The sequence below is a fragment of the Chaetomium tenue genome, assembly GCF_020726465.1.
Source record: "Chaetomium tenue strain MPI-SDFR-AT-0079 chromosome Unknown F5144scaffold_3, whole genome shotgun sequence".
Taxonomy (NCBI): Eukaryota; Fungi; Ascomycota; class Sordariomycetes; order Sordariales; family Chaetomiaceae; genus Chaetomium; species Chaetomium tenue.
In genome coordinates, this window is record NW_027117331.1 from 2,475,862 (window position 1) to 2,494,723 (window position 18,862).

Consider the following 18,862-nt stretch of genomic DNA (forward strand, 5'->3'; position numbering starts at 1 on the left):
CTCTCCAACTCAGGGCACTCCTGAGGCCCTGAAGTCTAGTGCAGGCTCAACCGAGCAGTCCAGTCAATCAGTCGCATCCCGACTCCCTTCTGCCCGGCCTTTCGGTCCCCGGCCGGGACGGCATTCCAGGCCGTCGTCAAAACGTGTCCCCGCCGGTATATTCCCGTCGGCTGTCGACATCAACCGCCGCAACGGATGTGAGGGCCGCCATCCGTACTAGACGGTCTCAAAATTGCAACCACGCGAGCCAGGCCGCTCCCTCAAGCTCCGCACATGGAGCCGAGGCCAGATGATAAAATGTGAGGCCATGGCCATTGCCCATTGGTGGTAACCTGCAACTATTCTACCTCTTTACTCCAAGGCGGTCCCAAAAATACGGAAGGGTCCACTCGGTAGGAAGAAGTGACCTCATCCACTGACCAACTACACCGCGACCCGGAACAACCACCTCCGGCCGACTGACTCCCTCTCTCACGCTAAGGCCACGACAACAAGAACAACAATAACAACAATGGCAAACAGCCAGAACATCCAGCAATGGCATGTGACCGAGCCGTACCTGGAGACGCACTGCTCGCTGGGTGAGGGACCCTACCACGAGCCGGCCACCAACACGCTCCGCTTCGTCGACATCAAGAAGAAGCAGCTCCACTCCGTTTCGCTCACCGAAGGCCCCTCGTCGCTCAAGACGCTCCAATTCGAAGAGTCCGTCACGGTCACGGCCAACATCGAGGGCCGGGACCCGCAGGAGACGGTCGTGGTCGGGGCGAAGCAGGGCCTGGCGGTGCTGGATAGGAAGACGGGGAGGTACGAGTACGTGAGCAAGTTTGGGGAGGAAAAGGGGGAGCGAATCCGCAGCAACGATGGCGTGGTGGATCCGAACGGCCGGTTCTGGCTCGGGACCATGACGGATTTCGGACTGGGCGCTTTCCAGCCCGAGGGTGAGTCTGCGTTTCTTTTGCTATTGTTGTTATTGTTTGCAGCCATCGGGGCAGGTAATCATACCTGCCATCATCCACGTGGCAAGCTGCCAGACCACCGAGCGAGACGAGAGTAACGGTGACGGCCACATCACACACCTGTCTCCCTCTCACCGGCAACTTCTTGCCGTCGGCCTCGTCCGCAAACCACCACGTCGAGCCGCCTAGGCCATGCATACATGCCATGTGGCCTGACGTACCTCCACTGCAACCCTCCTTCGAAATAAACATCCCGAACCCTTACACCAATCATTTCCCATTCGATCACGCACCCCCCCCCCCCGCCCCTCTCTCTCTTCCAGCTTCCAGCCTCTCCCTTTGGCTCCAATTAGTTAACCCTGCAACAAAAGGTTCCCTCTACCGCTTCGCCCTCGGAACCCCGGCCACGCGCTTCCGCGCCGGGCTCACCATCCCCAACTCAATCGGCTTCTCGCCGGACGGCCGCACCATGTACTTCACGCACTCGACCGCCCGCGAGGTGCTGGCATGGGACTACGACGCGGTCTCGGGAGGAGGCAGCCTGTCCAACGAGCGTGTCTTTTACCGCCACGACGGGCCCGGCGAGCCCGACGGCTTCCGCGTCGACACCGCCGGCAACCTGTGGCACGCCGTGTACGGCGAGTCGCGCGTGCTCCAGATCTCGCCCGCCGGCCAGCTGATTGGCCAGGTCAACATCCCCACGCGCAACGCGACCTGCTGCGAGCTGGTTGGCGGCGGGGAGCTGGTCATCACCACGGCGGCCGACGAGGAAGGGGAGGGGGAGAGTAAGCGGCTGGGTGGGGCTGTGTTCCGCGTGGCGGTCGGCGCCGAGGGGGCGAAGAGGTTCGCGTTTAGGTTGTAGGTGGTAGGTGAGGGTGTCATTGGCCGGCTGGTTGGTGGCTGGTCAGCTTGGTTAAACGGTGACAATGTCTGAGATGGAGAGACGGTGGCGGGCTCTCAATGGGGTGGGCATAGACGTGAGATGGAGCCTAGAGTAGAGTAGATGGCTGAGGGGTTGGTTAGAACTGGTGGTGGCATTGGGATGGCATCTGGGTGGTGTGGGTGCTTTCTGCTCCTGGTTTAGCTCAACGGTCTGCGTTGAGTCGGCCTTGGTGTACACAGCATGTACATACATAGACAACCCTGCCCCCGCGTATCAGCATTATCCTGTTCTTTGAGAAGCCTAGACCGGTGTGTTTTGGGGGCGGGTCAGAGGGAGGCTCTCATGTCCCCAACACCCCTGCCGCCTCCGTTGTTGCGGAGAACGACGGCTCAATGATACGCTGATCCCCAATGTACTCTCTCTTGCATCATGGAACCTGGGAGTTGGGAGTGCGTACGTAAACAGTGGTTGGGGGTCCCCGCCCGTCGCAGTGACGAGTGCGGTAAGCATTACGAACACTGATGGGACGTTAACATCATGATGGAGAGGGTCTCTCGCGGAGCGGCCCGATTTTTGGCCACTCATGGGTTGGTCCCTGGGTTCTTTCCCCCTCTCAGGCAAGAGCCCGAGGAGGCGTTGGCCCAGGCACGGTGTGGAAGGAGTTGGGCGCTTCGAGAACCGCGGAACGGGAGTCGCGTGTGATGAGCAGCACAAGGAGCACTGTTTTGGTTCGCCAGGACTGGATTTGGCTCCCCCGGTCATGATACGTGATGATCGCGGTGATCTCATGATGACTCCAAGTGGCTCCTTCTTCAACCACTGGCACGTCAGCAGGGCCTCCGTGGGGTGCTAAGCACTGTGATGTTTCTTGCGCCCTCAAACCACTGGAGCCCTGTGATGCCCCTGTAGAAACGGAACTTTGTGGAATATAATCAGTCTGGACCATGGCAGACCCACCGCAAGTGACGAGTGAAAGCAGCCAAGCGGCAGGCTGCCTGCCATTTTCCATTTTCATGAGGCCCGGCTCAGGTTCCGAGTGGCAGAAGAAGAGCACGGGAACTTCGGCGGGATTCGCTTGGAGGGGAAGGTCGTCGGACCATGGCCGAGGCCCGGCCAACGTGAAGCGAGGGGCACCGCCAGTTGGTGACGATGACGGCCAACGAGCGAAGCGAGCGGTGAGGGGACTGGCCAACGAGGAAACTCGTGTGTGCCACCCCCGGGGATTGATTGTCCAGCCAAGGTAAACGAGTTTGAGGCTTCTTGCTAGCAAATCATATCTCTTATCTGTCATGTATTGGTGAGGCGGCATTGCCACTCCAGTGAGCGGACAGTGACGGAGAGTTCAAGCGAAGGCCGTTGATAAAATCGACATTTCTGACAATGTATCGCAACCGGGGACCCCGGGGAGGCTCGTCAAGAAAAACACATGACTTCAAACGCTCGGGAAGAGAGGGTCCTTGACAATCCTAATTTTGGTCAGCGGCCCAAACTATTGGACTGGGATCCTAGCGAGTGGCCAAGGACTCGAGTGTAACCCAGGTACCGAACTTCATCCAGAATGCCGCTGTCATTGTGGGGGTTCCAATACGGCGGGCATCTGGCAACTCGGTTTACTTTTGAGGCTATTCGGGTCAAAGTAAGTAGCCGTGAGCTCTCTTCCACGGACGAAGAATATTCGAGACGAGAGGGAGGAAGCAGCAGAACTCATTACACGGCAGGTGCCGACTCACCTGATAAGAAAATTGCCAGGCTCATCTCAGAAATTCCGGTACCGGCCCTGGGAAAGTAGTCCAATTTCAAACAAGTCCTTCCATCTCGTCAGCGTGTCCGTCGGGAGTCGGGAGTCGGGAGGGTTGCGGCGCGGGGTGGAAGCAATGGACCTGGAGCCACTGAATATCCTCATAATCCATCCACCTTCCTATGGCGCAGAGCAGGAGGGTAAAGGCCGGGTTTGCCATTCTGTACCTGCTTAGGTAAAAAAGTATTGAATAATACTCATATTAATCAGCTGACATATTCACAATGGCTTCAACCTGGTTGCATTGTATCGTATTGTTTGCTGTTGGGTGCTGTCTTGGAATGATTTTTGAAATTCAATTCTGGGAGGTAGATTGTGTGAGTCTCTGGAGAATGCCCGTTATCTTGCCTAAATTCCCCATTATTCTAATTGTTTCTATTATTCAAAAGCCCTCAATGGTTCTTTCCCTGGGTTGAGTTTTGCATGTGTGAATGAATGGGGAGTCGTCGCCAGGTGATAGGGTTAGGGTTTATCCGACCTTCGTGGCGGCGCAACCAATTGAAATCTGCGAGTTAAATCCGTCCTCAATCCTTCCTCTCACTCATTAACTGCCCACAACTGCCTGTTCATCCCCTCCACCTTTTACCCCAAGGCGCAACATCGCAGGCGGCACACACTTTAATCACCATGGAGGAATCATCTGGCCTAGAACTCCTCGCGCAATACTTGCAAGGGGACGATGACGTGGACTCGCTTTTCGGTGGCGACGACCAGGATGGCGAGCCGGGTTCCCTCTTTACGGAACCCGCCGCCGATGTCGAGCTATCACCATCGGGGCCCGACTGTGAGCCAGAATTGCCTTTGTCGCAACAGCGCCCCCATGAGGCGGCTAACCCTCCTGCGCAGCTCGACTCCGCCGCCGACCAACTGCCGAGCCGGTCGGCTCAACACCCCGCCCTTTCGCTGCCCCAGCTCTCGCTCCCCGAGCTCTCGCTCCCCGCAGTCCCTGATCCTCTGGCTGCCTCTTTATCGCACCAGCATGGACACACTTCAGGTGACCTCGTGGTTAGTACACAAGTCTCTGCTTCTGCTTCTGGCTCTGGACCCGCCGCATCATCGCCCGAGGAACTTGACGATGCGGCCCTAGAAGCCGAACTATCGGGCCTCTGGGAGGCCGACGCAAGCGGCGAACAGCCTGTTAATGCTCAAGCAGAAAACCAAGAAAGCGATCCCATTCAAGAGGAATTCCAAATCCTCACCACCCAAATACCGGGCTTTCGCTACGCAAATAGCAACACCAACGCGTTCATTCGCCTGCCGCGGCGCATCGACCTCAACTTCAAAGACGCCGAGGATTTGGTGTACTACATCACACTGAGTAAGCCCGCAAACTGATCTTCTGTTTTGTCAGTCAATAGCTAACTAGTGCTAGACCGCCAAACCAAGGTAGAGGTGCTTTATGGCTACCTCGAGCTGAATGTCGCTGAGGGTAAGCGCCTTATGGCGGATATGAAGAAGCTCCTAAAAGAGCCCCCTCTCTCGGCGCTCGTCGCACAGCCCGCCTCTCGCCCCACCGAAACCAAGAGGATTCTCGTCAAGATGGCATTCTATATGCTAATTTGCAAGGAATGGGGCCGCACTTGGTTTGGTGAAGACCACGAGACCGCTGCATCCCGGAAATATCTCTGGCCCAGGGACTCGTCGATGTAAGGTCACTCCCTTCAAACCTACCGTCTCGAGGAAAACACTAACAAACTCATCTAGTATCTTATCCGGCTTCATCACGATCCTCTACCGCGTTTACACCAACCGGAAGCAGGTGTACCAAGGCATCGTACGCGCGCAATCTCGGCTCCGGGAGGCAAATCCGTCCCCACCACCGTCGCCAGCCCCATCCGCTCCACCTGCCGATTTCTCTCAAAGTCCATCTCCCGTGCCGGCGAATCAGTCCTTCTTCGAGGTCATCGCCAAGGATGCGAGTGCCGGCAAAAAGCGCAAGCACAGCGAGGCGGTACTTGGCATTAACCAAGTCCACTACGACGTCGAGGTCCCCGCCAATGCCCGGCTAAAGTACCACATCTACGTCAAGGACAAGAACGACGGTTCCGACCTTGCGCCGACCAGCACGTACCGGCACACCGACTACATGATCTCGCGCGGTGCCTTCTCCAGTCTCAAGGCTGCCTTCGAAGCCACCGGGCAGGACCCCGTTTACATAATTCACACTCCCTTTGGCAGGAGGGCAGTGACGAGCGAAGAGGAGTGGGAGAATGCTGTCTTGATCATCTACAACGCTAGGCGTTCGGGCGGGGTGGTAGAGGTTGACATCCTCATTTGAAGTATTGTGCACGAGGATTGCACTTTGCAACTGCAAAATGGTTGGAATGGAAATGGTATTCAGGTGCATGTCGAGGGATGGGGTATATGGGGCAATGAGACAGCAGGCTAGGCTTTAGACTGGGCGTTTGATGGGTTCATGGTTTTCTCTTCTTTAATAGATACCCAGGGAAGCGAGACGGAGTAGATGGCTATGTGGGCGGAATCAATGGATAACGAGTGGCCCAAACTCTTCATCAATACGTTCTACGAAGTATCGTGTGAGGTGGTCCTGTTGCGTGATGCCCTCCCAATGCACATTCCCATGTCCTATCCCGCCTAGACTGGGATGAAATGAAGCCGAAGGGCGCACTTGCCTCTTCCAAGTGACAAGCCAGCGATATCTAAAACCAAAGTCTGTATTACCGATAGTAATTCTACATAAACCACCTAGCCATGAACTGAGCTGACATTCTCCCGTCAGGAAGAATCTGTCTCGGTCTAGCAGACGCCAAACAATGCCCCCCAAGAGACCAGCAGCCCCAAACCAAATTTGACCAACCCATCAAACCGGATGGATGGATGGGATATGCACGCTACCTACCCAAAAGAAAAACACCAAAGTTAAAGCCCAAACCAAAGCCCAAAGCCTAAATATCACACACCCCCCCTTACAGCCTTATCCTCCCCTCCCCACCACTACCACCACCACTACCCCCACTACCACCACCAAACCATCCCCCTCCACCTCCCCTCCCCGCACCACCACCCTCATCATCATCCCCCCCCATCCACTTCGGCTTCTTGATCCCCTGCCCAAAATCCTGCAACCACCTAGGCGTGTCCAGCGTATCAATCGTGTTCTTGACGCGGTGCCCAAACGCCTCAAAGAAATTCTCATCCTCATCCCCCCCCGCAGCCCCGCCCCGCCCACCCGCCGTCGGTGCGCGGCCAACCCGCCTCGCCGAGGTATTCGCCTGCGGCCGGCCATATGATGGGCCGGCATCGGTGTAGCCGCCGGCGCTGGGGGACGTGCCGAAGGGTGTGGTTGGTCCGCCGCCGCCGGGGGCGGTGGGGCTGGTGCCGTCGCGGCGGCCGGCGCGCGGGATGGAGAGGATGGGGGCGTCGCTGCGGCGGGCGCGGATCGCGGCCGAGGTGCCGTTGAGCTCGCGCTCGATGAGGTCGCGGCCCTCGCGCCAGGCGCGGTTGCTCCAGGCGGCTCCGCGGCCGGTGCCGGTGCCGTCGTCGTCTTCGTCGTCGTCGTCGAGGACGTCCACGCCGAAACCGACAACGCGCTTGGCTCGGCCGTAGAGGCCGAATAGGGTGGCGCATACGGGGAGGAGGATGAAGGCGGGGAAGAGGTAGTCGAACCAGGTGCCGAGCGGGGTGAGGTTGATGAGCTGGCCGAGGAAGTCGTAGAAGACGGTGTCGCGGTAGATGCTGCCGAGGAAGGTCATGAAGTTGTAGGTCAGGGGCACGCTGAGGCGGGCGACCTGGCTGGCGTACCAGAAGGCGGATTCCTGGGCGGTGTTGCGGCGTACGAGGGCGCGACCACGCCAGACCTTGACTTCGGTGATGGAGATGAGGGCGGCAGCGCACATGTAGAGCATCCATATCGCGGCGATTGCCTGACCAGCGAAGCCGACTTGGCCTTTAGAGGCGACTTGGTGGTGGATGACGCTGTAACGGATGACCGAGAGCTGCGGGAAGAGGCCCTTGACAAGTTCGGACCAGACGATGCAGACAGAGGCCAGGGAGAGGACGGCGGCCAGCGCGGTCTGGAAATATGGGACGAAGTGGTAGTGGAAGAGGAAGCGCGTGTAGGGCGTGAATATGGTGTGTCTGTCCCAAAAGCCTGCGCTGGGAGAGGCCTTGCCGAAATCCAGCTTCTTGGAGGCTGCCGAGTCCAGAATTGCTTGCGTCTTGACAGCGTCTTGCAGCAATCGGTTCCATTCGCTGACGTATCTCGAGCGGGCGTGCCTCGCCCTCACGAGCCGCCTGGTAAGCTCAGCGAGGTACTTCTCGGTGATAACGTTCGGGAGCGGACTCTGATTCCCGGAGCCCCGGACAGCGGTCACTCGGCCGGGCTGCGACTCCGGTAGGTTCGTCATGTCGATCAACTCCTCGATCCAATCCTGGAAGAAGCTGGCGCTGCCGCCCTTGCGACGGCCGAGTTCGGCCACCTGCAACTCAAGGTCCTCCAAATCCATCTCGGCATCGTCCATCCGCTCGTAGACCCTGGGTGCCTGGATCTGGATCCGACGCAACCTGCCGCTAACATTGGCGTTGCGGAACAGCCGTCGGGGTATGGAGACGAGGCCGTGGCCCATAAGGTAGATAGCCAGAATCAACCCCCAGCAGTATGCAAGAGCCATGACAGTGCTCTTGAGTGATTCGGAAAAACCACCGTAGGATATCAAAACGTAAATGAGCCCGACGGCTCCAGACCCGAAGACCATGGCGTAGTATTGGGCATTCGCACGGAGGGAGTCGAGTATCTTTCCCTTTGGTTCTCGGTATCCAGAGTCCGAGTATTCGCCAAGAATGGGGAGAATGAACCTACACAACAAGAAGACGAGTGAGTTAGGGAACCTAATGCGTGCGCCGGACAGGGAGACAACAGTACGTACCAAGTCAAGGCAAAGGTAAGCCAGTACGTTACCCTCCACGACACCCTGAGGGTTCTCGTATTTAACCATATGCCCCTAGCATCAATGTCATCAACCATGGCGCTGGATGCCAGGTCTATTGGCACCAGCAGGACCATGCTCGCGGGAAGCCATAGCGCAAAGAAGACGGGTACGAGGAGGTAGGCGGGGGTGGTTCGCAGCGGGAGGTAGTATCGGAGGATGAGGAGGGCGACGACGGAAATGCAAAGCAGCGCGATCAGCGCAAAGACGAGGGAGGGGACGGGCGACGGTGATGTCGCTAATTCAATCATGATGGTAAACTTGGTGTCGCATGTTCGAGAAGATGAAGGTGTATCGCGTGGGCCGGATGGGCCGAAGGTTGGCCAAGGTTGGCGACGGTTGGCTGACGCAGCCGCAATGTTCAATTATGTCACAGGCACACATCCTGCGGGCCTCCTTGGGGGCAAAGACGGGACCAGGCACGTGCCGCAAATTGATGTGAAGGGAGCTTCCGAGCTTCTGATATTGAACTAAGACATTGGGAGGATATAATTAGGTTGGAGAGGGACTAATATTGGTGGTGATCTCGTCACATCGGGCTGGTATATAACAGAACGTTACTTTGTATATTGTTCCATTCCATAAATTCGGATGAAGATGAAATCCTGGAATACTCGTCGTTGGTTATTTCCGGAACCGTCCGCAGCAGCGATGGAATGCCAAGAACACTGGGAGGAGATACCCACTTTGATTGGTTAGACAATGCCCCTGGTGATACCTTGCATGCGCATCTGCAAGCATCGTCACCAGGTTGTCGCTTTACAGTTGATGGCAGCCCGAGAGGCATAAAAGCTCTTCCCCGGAGATAAGGACCCAAGACTCAAATGATGCGTCAATGTGCTGACAGTTTTCAGTGTTGGTTTGGTTTCTCCTCGTACTAGTAGGTACCGTTATCAAGTAAAACAAGAGGAGAACCCGCACCGGAAAGTAACTCCATCAGTCTCACTTGGCGATTTGGATTCGCGATTTGGTCCCGTGGAGCTTCCTTCCCGAGGTTGGGTGGAAGCAGCGTGGCAGTCCCCCGCCCTTGTGCAACCGCCTATCAGTTATCCGCAGATATCCGCAGGAGGGGTTGAGGCAAACTGCTGGTATAAATGCAGACAGAATGGCCACCCGCTTGCCGCGAATCCCGTGTGCTTCGGTGTGGTTCAATCACACTCGCAGAAACCAGTCAAGCAGATTAATCATTGCTGGCGCGTTGCGCAGCTTTTCCTTCACCCCACAAGCCCGACAGCAGACCAACTCAAGGACCATGGAAGTCGAGCTCTCAGCGCCGAACGGCAAGAAGTGGTCCCAGCCGCTGGGCCTCTTCATCAACAATGAGTTTCTTAAAAGTAGCAATGGGCAGACGATCACCTCGGTCAACCCCACGTTCGTACCTTTCGTGCCCTCTCAATAGTCGAGTTCGGGGTTTTTGGGTTCGTGGCTAACTATAATACCCAGAACGGAGGAGGAGATCTGCTCCGTCTTTGCCGCGACGTCTGATGATGTTGACAAGGCGGTGGCCGCCGCCCGCAAGGCCTTCAAGGACCCTTCGTGGAAATCTCTCTCGGGGACTGACCGAGGCGCGCTGATGACGAGGCTCGCTGACCTAATGGCGCAGCACGCCGAGACACTGGCCACCATCGAGTCTCTTGACAACGGCAAGCCCTATTCTGTCGCTCTCAACGAGAACCTGCCTGAGATAGTCAACGTTCTCAAATACTACGCGGGGTACGCCGACAAGAACTTCGGCCAGGTCATCGATGTTGGCCCAGCCAAGTTCGCTTACACGGTCAAGGAGCCCCTGGGCGTCTGTGGCCAGATCATCCCATGGAACTATCCGCTGGACATGGCGGCGTGGAAGCTAGGGCCGGCACTTTGCTGTGGAAATACGGTGGTCCTCAAACTCGCCGAGCAGACTCCCCTCTCGATGCTGTACGTGGCACAGCTTATCAAGGAAGCCGGTTTCCCACCCGGAGTGGTAAACATCATCAACGGCCACGGCCGGGAAGCCGGCTCGGCACTTGTGCAACATCCCCAAGTGGACAAGATCGCTTTTACTGGCAGCACGGCGACGGGCAAGGAGATCATGAAGATGGCTTCGGCCAGCATGAAGAACATCACCCTCGAAACTGGCGGCAAGTCCCCGCTCATTATTTTCGAGGATGCCGACCTGGATCTCGCAGCCAAATGGTCCCACATCGGCATCATGAGCAACCAAGGCCAGATCTGCACCGCCACGTCCCGGATTCTGGTTCAGGAGAAGGTCTACGACGAGTTCATCAAGCGCTTCAAATCCAAGGTGGAAGAGATCTCGGTGGTGGGCGACCCATTCGAGGAGGCAACCTTTCAAGGGCCTCAGGTGACCAAGGCGCAATATGACCGGGTCCTCTCTTACATCAAATCTGGACAAGAAGAAGGCGCAACTATTGCCCTGGGCGGCGAACCGGCACCGCAAAAAGGCAAAGGTTTCTTCATCGCGCCCACGGTATTTACCAATGTGAGGCCCAGCATGAAGATTTTTCAGGAGGAGATCTTTGGCCCCTGTGTGGCCATTGTCAAGTTCAATACCGAGGAAGAGGCCGTGCAGTTGGCGAATGACACGACGTACGGTCTTGGATCCGCGCTTTTCACCCGGGACCTGGTTCGCGCGCACAGAGTAGCCAGGGATATCGAGGCGGGCATGGTCTGGATCAACAGCAGCAACGATTCCGACTTTAGGATCCCATTCGGTGGAGTCAAGCAATCGGGTATCGGGAGAGAGCTGGGCGAGGCCGGGTTGGCGCCGTACTGCAATACCAAGGCGATCCATGTAAACATGGAAGGTTGATGGATCAGATTGAATGTAAAAACCTAGCTCGCTCAAAATCATTCAATAATTTTGTAAGAATGGTCTCAGGTTAACCTCTTACCTTCTACCACATGGGCTAAAAAGCTGGACTCCACGTGTAGGTGCCCGATTTGTGAGAACGAAGCGAAGTTATCCGAAGCCTAAGCTTTTTTACTCGATTTACTTTTCTTTCACTTGGTTCTATTATTTGACTCCTGTTTCTCGAATCTTTTTGGGGGGGTTATCACTTTTATAATTTCTTGTACACGATCTTACTTTCCTTCGGAGCACGGGATTTCCTTTGGCTAGGGGGTGTCTTTTCCAAGCACGTTGCTCCGCTGTCAATCGTGCATGTCAACGCTGGCGGAGCAGATCGGAAACGCCAAGGCGCCGACGTCATCCCCCAGAATCTCGGGGTCTCCAGTGTTGACTTTGGAGCTCATCCCGGTCTGGCCGTCTCCGCCAAGAGCCTGGAGCTGACGGGCACAAGTGATCGCGATTGCTGATTGGATACTTTCTCAGAGGACAGAGAAGACGCAAAACTCCACAGCTGAAGAGAGAGCTCCACGAGGCATCGTGGCATCGTCGTCATTCTGTCGCGGTCGCATTGACTTATTCGAGGACGGCATCTTTAATCGTCGGGTTCGCCTTTCCAACCACAAACAAATTGGTCGAGTCTCCCACGACAGCGGCGCGCCATTCCTAACACACCCGAATCCAACCAATCGTCGCATCCAATGGCACCCGCCATACCTTCAGCCGAGTTACGACTCTCGTACCCCTTATACGCCCTCGACTTCGACCCCGAGGATGCGAATCGCCTCATAGTTGGCGGCGGCGGAGGAGCTGCCCGGAGTGGTGTTGGGAACAAGGTCACCGTGCTGGATGCATCCCACGAGGGCACGCTGCAAATCGCCTCCGAGATCGAACTCAGCCGCGACGAGGACAGTGTCAACACCCTCGCTGTCGGCTCCCGCAGGAATAATTCGCTTCTTTTCTACACGGGGATCAACTCGGCGGAAGACGACTTGAAGAAGGGGAAAAATGAACACTTTAGGGTGTTTACCGCCGATCTACCCTCCAAGTCGAAGGCCGAACCTAAGATCGCCGAGGTTTCAAGGTCCGCCTTCTTTTCAACCACAGACAATGAGGCGTATCAGAGATTGTTGAGGATATCGGGCCGGGTCGGCGCAGCCGCGACAGGCAGTATCGGCCGCGCAAAGGATGCCCAGATCGCCATCTTTGACATCCCTGCCGCGACGAGCAACAACCCGACACCCAAGCTTAGAGGCAAAGTGGAGCTTCCGAAGGAGGCTATGGATATGGACATAATGCAGATCTCGGAGGACGAGCATCAGTTGGTATACTGCGATGACTACGACATCTACACTGTGGTCATTAGCAAGACCACCACCAGCGGTCCACATTCGGTCTTTACGATGCCGATCGAGGAGGCGATCGGAGCCAAAGACCGCGCATCGTTCCGGTCCATACGCTTCCTTACCCCGACGTTTGTGCTGGCGGTCGCGAACGTGCCCAAGGCGGGCGGCGCCGTGCTCCAGGGCTTCCGCCTCCCGAAGCCGACCGACCTGGGCAAGGAAGAGAAGGAAGGGAAAGGCCGGCTCGCCATCTCGGCGCACCTCCCAAAGAGCATCACGCGCGCGACCGGCATGGCCGTCCGCAACCTCTCCCCGCCCGCCACACCCACCTCCAAGCAAGGCGACACACAATTCGCCATCGCCGTGACCGGCCAGGACAGCTCTGTCACGCTGTACACGCTCGACCACCAATCCATCGGCGACATCAACCTCATCTCCAACCTCTACCCGATCACCACCCTCAAAGAAGTCCACCTCGGCCCCATCTCCGGCCTAGCCTTCTCCCCCTTCACCCCGCCCTCCAAACCATCCCCCACCACAACCCCCCACATCAAACTCGCCTCCATCGGCTCCATGGCCAACACCTGCATCATCCACTCCCTCCCCCTCAAACCCCACCCCACCACAGCCACCACCACCACCAAACAACCCGCCCCACGCTACATCCTCGCCCTCGCCTCCCGCCGCCCCTCCCCACGGAACCTCCTCCTCGGCTCCGCCCTCGTCTTCGCCCTCCTCGCCCTCCTCCTGCAAGGCATCCTCGAAGTACGCGGCGCGTCACGCCCCGTCATCGGCGCCCGCTCCTTCACCCCCGTCACCTGGCACCAGCCGGGGCGGTTCTATGGCGTGGCGCCCTCCGTGGGTGGTGGTGTGCTGGCGGAGTATCACGATCTGGCGTCGGCGGCGGCTGTTGGTGGTGAGGGGGGGAAAGGGGTGGAGAAGGTGGTGGTGTTGCACCATCGTGTTACGGAAGAGGCGGAGGAAGGGGTGTTGAAGGTGGAGGGGCATGATGAGGAGCGACATGGGCCGGCGAGGGGGTGGGAGGAGCTGGAGGAGGGGCAGCGCGAGGCGTGGAAGGGGACGCTGAAGAAGGCGGGGCAGTGGGGGGAGGAGATGGGGGAGGCGGTGTTTAGGGGGGTGCTGTTTGGGGAGATTGCTGGGGTGGTGGGGGCGATGGTGGCTTGATTGAAGGGGGTATGGTATGGTATGGTATGGCATGTGGGTGCGGTTTGTGCTAATGGGGAATGGTTTTGATGAGGGATGGTTTTGTATGTATGAGGGTAGCGGAGGATGAAGTGCATGAGGCTGGCTTGGGAGTGGGCTATGGATGGAGTGGGGAAGCTGTATTATTGTTTGTCTTGGTATATGTGAGTTTGCTTAGAAGAGTAGAGTGTATTAACACATTGTTTGCACAACAGCGGCTGTTACTATAGACGGGCGCTTTAAATCAGGACAACCCAACAGATGACTAAACCGTGACTCAAGACAGAAGACCAAGAGCAGGTAAAAGTCTCTCGGTGGGGTTGGGTTAAAGGGAGGAAAGTGGCTGTTGGATACTCCCGTCGTTTCAATCCGTCAACAACACAATCCCCGGGTTCAGCTGGCTGGCTTGTGTTGCGCAATCCGCGCACCCAAGGCTATTCTCATGTTCGCTTACGGCCTGCAACCTGAAATCCTGTTGTCGGTGTCACCAAATAAGCAAGGCAGGCCGTCAAATGGCAGCAAGAGGGAAGAAAAAGCCAAAGCGAGTTGTGACTGAAACCTGCATGGCACGTTACCACGACAGCTCGACCGACGTGTCACGGTCCGTCGACGTGGAGTTGTCGAGTGGACGGGGACTCGGCAGGTAGGTTGGGTTGTTGTTCGGGTCTGCTGCACTTGCATGGCGAGCTACCTACCTAAGGGTATGAGCGACCTGACTCGGGGTGACTGGACCATTATTAACCCCGGTAGTATCGCACAGAAGCATGATGTTGCTTCAGCAGACACGGCAGGCGGCTGATGCAGCATTGGCTCCTCGATTTAGTAACACCTGTACGCAGAGGATGGAAGCGAATGTGTCCCACCAGGCTGCAGAGGCACCTCGTACCTGACCGGATACTCGGATGGGTTGCAGGCAAGGAAGGGGAAGACGCCCGTAACTTCCTTGAGTACCTAGGTTCTAGGTCGGCCCATGTAGGGTCCTAACCACGGAAGGTATGATGGGTGGCGCTGAGGCCCCATCGACGAATATCCGCGTTGCTTTCCCAACTTCGCAAGAGCAACGACTCAGGGGCAGCTTCCCAAATAGACAGCCATTGTCATTCAGAACAGCGCTCTTGATCAAGTCAAGGCAGGAACACTCAACAACGCCCAATCACGAGTTGATCGTACCTTGCTTTTGTTCTCGCCAAGCGTCAGATATGCACTTTTTATTCCGACTCGTCGTGTTCTAGAGTCTTGACCGAACTTGGTTGGAATGCACAACATCAACCCTTCCTCTTTCCCCTCTTTCTGCAAGCCACTTACTTACACAACACAACCTACCTCTCAGCCTGCAACGCCATTCTCGCAACCTTTCTTGCTTCTTCGGTCTGCAGCCCGTTCGCTCCGCAGCTCCACAGCGATTATCGATTCGATTTCAGCCGGAATTCAAAGCCGTGATTTGGGGCGTCGTTTTTCGAATTTAGGATATTCTGCCGCGTCATCCTTTTTGCGGGAATACCAAGCTTTCAACATCAGATCCTCCCCAGTGCTCCAGATCTGCCGGAAAGCAGCCGCCAATACATGCGGCTGATCGTTGCAGTATAGGTTCTGATCCGACCCTTGGTTGCAGCCGAAGGCCACCGCATTCCGCCATGAACCTGGTCTCTGCAGAAGGCGGCAAGTCGTTTTGGTCAGCCCGCCGTCGGCTGAGTTAGGTACTCCTATGCAGACATGGCCGATCAGCGCGCGCCCTGCCGGCTCTCCCGCCTTTCCATTCGTTTCGACCTTCTTGCTTTCGAGCTCAACCTTGGAAGTAGCTTGCGGCCTGAACACTTCCGAACGATCTGCTCGTATTAGATCCGGGCCTGCATCGCTTGCTACCATTCGCTTGCTACCATTCGCTTGCTACCACTCGCTGTCTCCTCAATATCGGAATGCTAGCTGGATGCGAGGCTACCGTCACTCTGCTGGCCATTCCGGCCCCTTTTATATTGGGCTTGCGTTACCCATCCCCCACCAACCCGCAGTCTCAGGCGCGACGCGGGCGTTCCTTGCGTTGATCACGTCCCTTCATTGGCGCGGCCGGAAGGTTTGCAAAGGTTACCCGCTGCACTCTTTGCCCATGTAGTTCCCCCACGGCCAAGTTGGCGAGAGGTTGCTTGCATACGAATACTTGCTGAGGACTGGCTGCTTTCTGACATCCCATGCCCGTTCCACAAAAGAGCGGAGAGTGATGGTTGCAGAAGAAAGAGAGGGATTCGAGACCCGTTGGCGCGACAAGGTTACTTGCACCGAGCAGATGGACGGTAATATCGAAGCGTCCTTCGCAACGTGGTTGGCCACGGTGGCCCGGTAATGTGGCATCCACCACCCATTTATACTCCCCCAGCTCTCCTCTCATCGCCGTCCTGGTCTTTGGTCGTTCTCGTCTGCGACCCTACTGCATACGCATCGAGGGACCGTGCCGCTGCGGGAGTCTCTGTCCTTTCTGATATCATTGGTGGCCCCCGCGTTTATGACCTTCGTTCGTGTCTCTGATATATTCACTCGCTCAACTACGCCCTGTCGTTCTTTACGTGCTGCCTGTGTTTGGGTGTCCAGACGTCATTGTCTTCCCCCACGTGCAGAAGATAATATCGACAGTGACCCACGATGAAGCTGTCGTCTGCCATTCTGGCCGCCTCGCTTGGCCTGGCATGGGCTCATGACGACCGCGGCCAGCACGTCCCAAAACTGTTGGGGCTGCGGAAGTTTGTATCCGGATTGGAGGCTCGGAGGAGGGCTGCCTTTGGTGAACAACCCACTGCTGCCAGGAGTCAACACCTGCCGGCCAACCAAGGGCGGAGTCTGAAAGGACGGCAGGATGACGACGATGAAGACAGGCGATGCGGGCCAGGCGTTGGGGCCTGCTCAAATGGGGATTGTTGCTCTTTTGAAGGGTGTGATTACCTGTCTTTTCTTTTTCTTTTCCTTTTGTTAAGGCACGAGCTAACCAACGCGGTAGATGGTGCGGGAGGGGTTTAGATTACTGTTCTGCTCCTGACTGTCAAATCAACTATGGTGCCGGTTGTGACGCCGTGGGTATCACCGAACCCCGCTGTTGAGGTCCTGACTAACAGAATCTACAGAACCAAAAGCCTGGTGGTGCGGACACGTCTGGTGTTGCCCGGCCCAAGCTTGGGAGTGTTCAGTATGGAGGAGCAGGCATCTATGATTGCGAGAACCCGGGTGATATTGCTCTGACTTTCGACGATGGGCCGTACATTTACACTAGCGACCTGCTCGACAAGCTAAAGGTTTGAGATAGCGCCCTTGTGTGCCCAAACGTGATGCTAACCCAGAACTAGAGCTATGGGGCGAAAGCCACCTTCTTCATCACCGGGACCAACCTTGGAAAGGGGAAGATCAATGATCCCGCCACTATCTATCCTGCCATCATCAAAGTATGGACGCTTGTTACGGTCAAGAGCCTACAAAAACTGACATGATAACAGAGAATGCATGCCGAAGGGCATCAAGTTGCTAGCCACACCTGGGCTCATCAGAACGCCAGCCAGCTAACTAACCAACAATTCACCGATCACATGGTCTGGAATGAAATTGCGCTCAACTCTATCCTCGGTTTCTTCCCGACATACATGCGGCCCCCTTATTCTATCTGCGAGAAGAACTGCCAGAGCATCCTGTCAACCCTCGGCTACCACATCATTTATTTCGACCTTGACACGGAGGGCTATCTTCACGATAGCAAGCAGGAGATCCAGACCAGCAAAAACATCTGGGACGACGCCATTGACGGGGCCAACCCATCCTCCGACAGCTACCTACAGATTGAGCACGACATCCACTACCAGACCGTGTACAACTTGACCGATTATATCCTCACCTCCCTGTTTGCTGCCGGCTTCCGGGCGGTGACTGTGGGCGAGTGCCTGGGCGATCCTGCTACCAACTGGTACCGCACCGGGCCGACCGGCGGCGTTGTCCCCAGCGGTTCAGTCGCTCCCACCTCGACGAGCACCCCGCCTACCGGCCCGACGAGGACGACCATCTCAGTAGCACCGACACGCACTGGCGCGAGCATCGACGGTTCGTGTGGCAACGGCGTAACGTGCGCCGGTACCGAATTTGGGTCCTGTTGCTCTGTGTTCGGCTACTGCGGCGTCGGCGACGACTTCTGCTCGGTCGACAGAGGATGCCAACCAAACTGGGGAACCTGTGGTGGTGACGGGACGGTGCCAAGCTCCTCCGTCAAGCCAACCTCGTCCGCGAAACCACCGACCTCAACCGCGAAACCGCCAACCTCAACCGCGAAGCCAACGACCTCATCCGTGAAGCCCCCGACATCCTCCGCCAAACCACCCACCTCCTCAGCCAAACCGACCTCTTTCTCAACCAAAACCACCACAACCAAGTCCACCCGTAAGCCCTCCCCTTCCCCCATCATTAACTAACCTGACCCTTCTCCCACCCCCCACCAGCAGCCACATCCACCACCCCCAAGCCCACGCAAACCGGCCTCGCCATCAGCACCGACGGGCGCTGCGGTCCCGAAGTCAAGCAGACGTGCACGGGCAGTGGCCTCGGCAACTGCTGCAGCCCGGCAGGCAAGTGCAGCTCCAACATCATCTCGTGCTTGGCTATCTTGGGTTGTCAGGAGGGTTATGGCTCTTGTGTCTGATCTGATTTGGTTGGCTGGTTGGCTGGTTGGTGGTGGCGGCGGTGGTGGTGGTGGGGAGGTCAGGGGGGTCAGGGGGTTAAGAAAGGGGAGGGGCAGGGGAGGGGGGGGGATATTGGAGGTTGAGGATGGAAAAACTCTGGTAGTTATGTTTCTGTTGTTCTTCTCTTCTTCTTTTGTGTGTGTAGGGTATAATGATTGGGTGTAATTACTGTCGGTTCA

At 56.9% G+C, this 18,862-nt stretch overlaps 8 protein-coding genes across 8 annotated transcripts; 5 read left to right on the forward strand and 3 right to left on the reverse strand.

Moving 5' to 3' along the window:
* Window positions 1–268: 268 nt before the first annotated feature.
* On the forward strand, window positions 269–2,138 carry F5144DRAFT_184508 (uncharacterized protein). Its single transcript, XM_066782759.1, has 2 exons — window positions 269–941; window positions 1,331–2,138. Exons 1-2 carry the CDS (start codon window positions 512–514, stop codon window positions 1,819–1,821), a joined length of 921 nt encoding a protein of 306 aa, XP_066644847.1. The 5' UTR covers window positions 269–511; the 3' UTR covers window positions 1,822–2,138.
* On the reverse strand, window positions 2,050–3,275 carry F5144DRAFT_184145 (uncharacterized protein). The gene is made up of 2 exons (XM_066782758.1): window positions 2,300–3,275; window positions 2,050–2,102 (listed from the first exon to the last, which is right to left on the reverse strand). The coding sequence occupies exon 1, from the start codon at window positions 3,149–3,151 to the stop codon at window positions 2,456–2,458; it is 696 nt and encodes a 231-aa protein (XP_066644848.1). The 5' UTR covers window positions 3,152–3,275; the 3' UTR covers window positions 2,050–2,102; window positions 2,300–2,455.
* A 992-nt stretch (window positions 3,276–4,267) lies between these two features.
* On the forward strand, window positions 4,268–6,160 carry F5144DRAFT_645868 (uncharacterized protein; the record flags this gene model as incomplete). Its single annotated transcript, XM_066792882.1, has 3 exons — window positions 4,268–4,958; window positions 5,013–5,286; window positions 5,345–6,160. 3 exons carry the CDS (start codon window positions 4,268–4,270, stop codon window positions 5,916–5,918), a joined length of 1,539 nt encoding a protein of 512 aa, XP_066644849.1. The 3' UTR covers window positions 5,919–6,160.
* Window positions 6,161–6,567: 407 nt separating this feature from the next.
* On the reverse strand, window positions 6,568–9,212 carry F5144DRAFT_530234 (LMBR1-like membrane protein-domain-containing protein; the record flags this gene model as incomplete). The annotated part of the gene is made up of 2 exons (XM_066786918.1): window positions 8,527–9,212; window positions 6,568–8,455 (listed from the first exon to the last, which is right to left on the reverse strand). Exons 1-2 carry the CDS (start codon window positions 8,835–8,837, stop codon window positions 6,568–6,570), a joined length of 2,199 nt encoding a protein of 732 aa, XP_066644850.1. The 5' UTR covers window positions 8,838–9,212.
* A 626-nt stretch (window positions 9,213–9,838) lies between these two features.
* F5144DRAFT_487040 (aldehyde dehydrogenase domain-containing protein) lies at window positions 9,839–11,398 on the forward strand (the record flags this gene model as incomplete). Its single annotated transcript, XM_066785580.1, has 2 exons — window positions 9,839–9,957; window positions 10,030–11,398. The coding sequence occupies 2 exons, from the start codon at window positions 9,839–9,841 to the stop codon at window positions 11,396–11,398; spliced, it is 1,488 nt and encodes a 495-aa protein (XP_066644851.1).
* Window positions 11,399–11,652: 254 nt separating this feature from the next.
* Window positions 11,653–14,311, forward strand: F5144DRAFT_184551 (uncharacterized protein). The gene has a single exon (XM_066782760.1). It carries the CDS (start codon window positions 12,136–12,138, stop codon window positions 13,960–13,962), a length of 1,827 nt encoding a protein of 608 aa, XP_066644852.1. The 5' UTR covers window positions 11,653–12,135; the 3' UTR covers window positions 13,963–14,311.
* A 999-nt stretch (window positions 14,312–15,310) lies between these two features.
* Window positions 15,311–15,954, reverse strand: F5144DRAFT_184641 (uncharacterized protein). Its single transcript, XM_066782761.1, has one exon. It carries the CDS (start codon window positions 15,844–15,846, stop codon window positions 15,409–15,411), a length of 438 nt encoding a protein of 145 aa, XP_066644853.1. The 5' UTR covers window positions 15,847–15,954; the 3' UTR covers window positions 15,311–15,408.
* Window positions 15,955–16,470: 516 nt separating this feature from the next.
* Window positions 16,471–18,702, forward strand: F5144DRAFT_184649 (uncharacterized protein). Its single transcript, XM_066782762.1, has 6 exons — window positions 16,471–16,901; window positions 16,967–17,039; window positions 17,091–17,258; window positions 17,310–17,405; window positions 17,457–18,384; window positions 18,444–18,702. Exons 1-6 carry the CDS (start codon window positions 16,615–16,617, stop codon window positions 18,641–18,643), a joined length of 1,752 nt encoding a protein of 583 aa, XP_066644854.1. The 5' UTR covers window positions 16,471–16,614; the 3' UTR covers window positions 18,644–18,702.
* Window positions 18,703–18,862: the final 160 nt, after the last annotated feature.

Bases quoted from the DNA above. Each gene is read 5' to 3' on its own strand.
- F5144DRAFT_184508 (XM_066782759.1), top strand. From the start codon at position 512: ATGGCAAACAGCCAGAACATCCAGCAATGGCATGTGACCGAGCCGTAC. The intron at 942-1,330 runs GTGAGTCTGCGT...CTGCAACAAAAG, and splicing joins GGGCGCTTTCCAGCCCGAGG to GTTCCCTCTACCGCTTCGCC.
- F5144DRAFT_184641 (XM_066782761.1), bottom strand. From the start codon at position 15,846: ATGGTAGCAAGCGATGCAGGCCCGGATCTAATACGAGCAGATCGTTCG.
- F5144DRAFT_184649 (XM_066782762.1), top strand. From the start codon at position 16,615: ATGAAGCTGTCGTCTGCCATTCTGGCCGCCTCGCTTGGCCTGGCATGG. The intron at 16,902-16,966 runs GTGTGATTACCT...CCAACGCGGTAG, and splicing joins GATTGTTGCTCTTTTGAAGG to ATGGTGCGGGAGGGGTTTAG. The intron at 17,406-17,456 runs GTATGGACGCTT...ACATGATAACAG, and splicing joins TCTATCCTGCCATCATCAAA to AGAATGCATGCCGAAGGGCA.
- F5144DRAFT_184551 (XM_066782760.1), top strand. From the start codon at position 12,136: ATGGCACCCGCCATACCTTCAGCCGAGTTACGACTCTCGTACCCCTTA.
- F5144DRAFT_184145 (XM_066782758.1), bottom strand. From the start codon at position 3,151: ATGCCGCCTCACCAATACATGACAGATAAGAGATATGATTTGCTAGCA.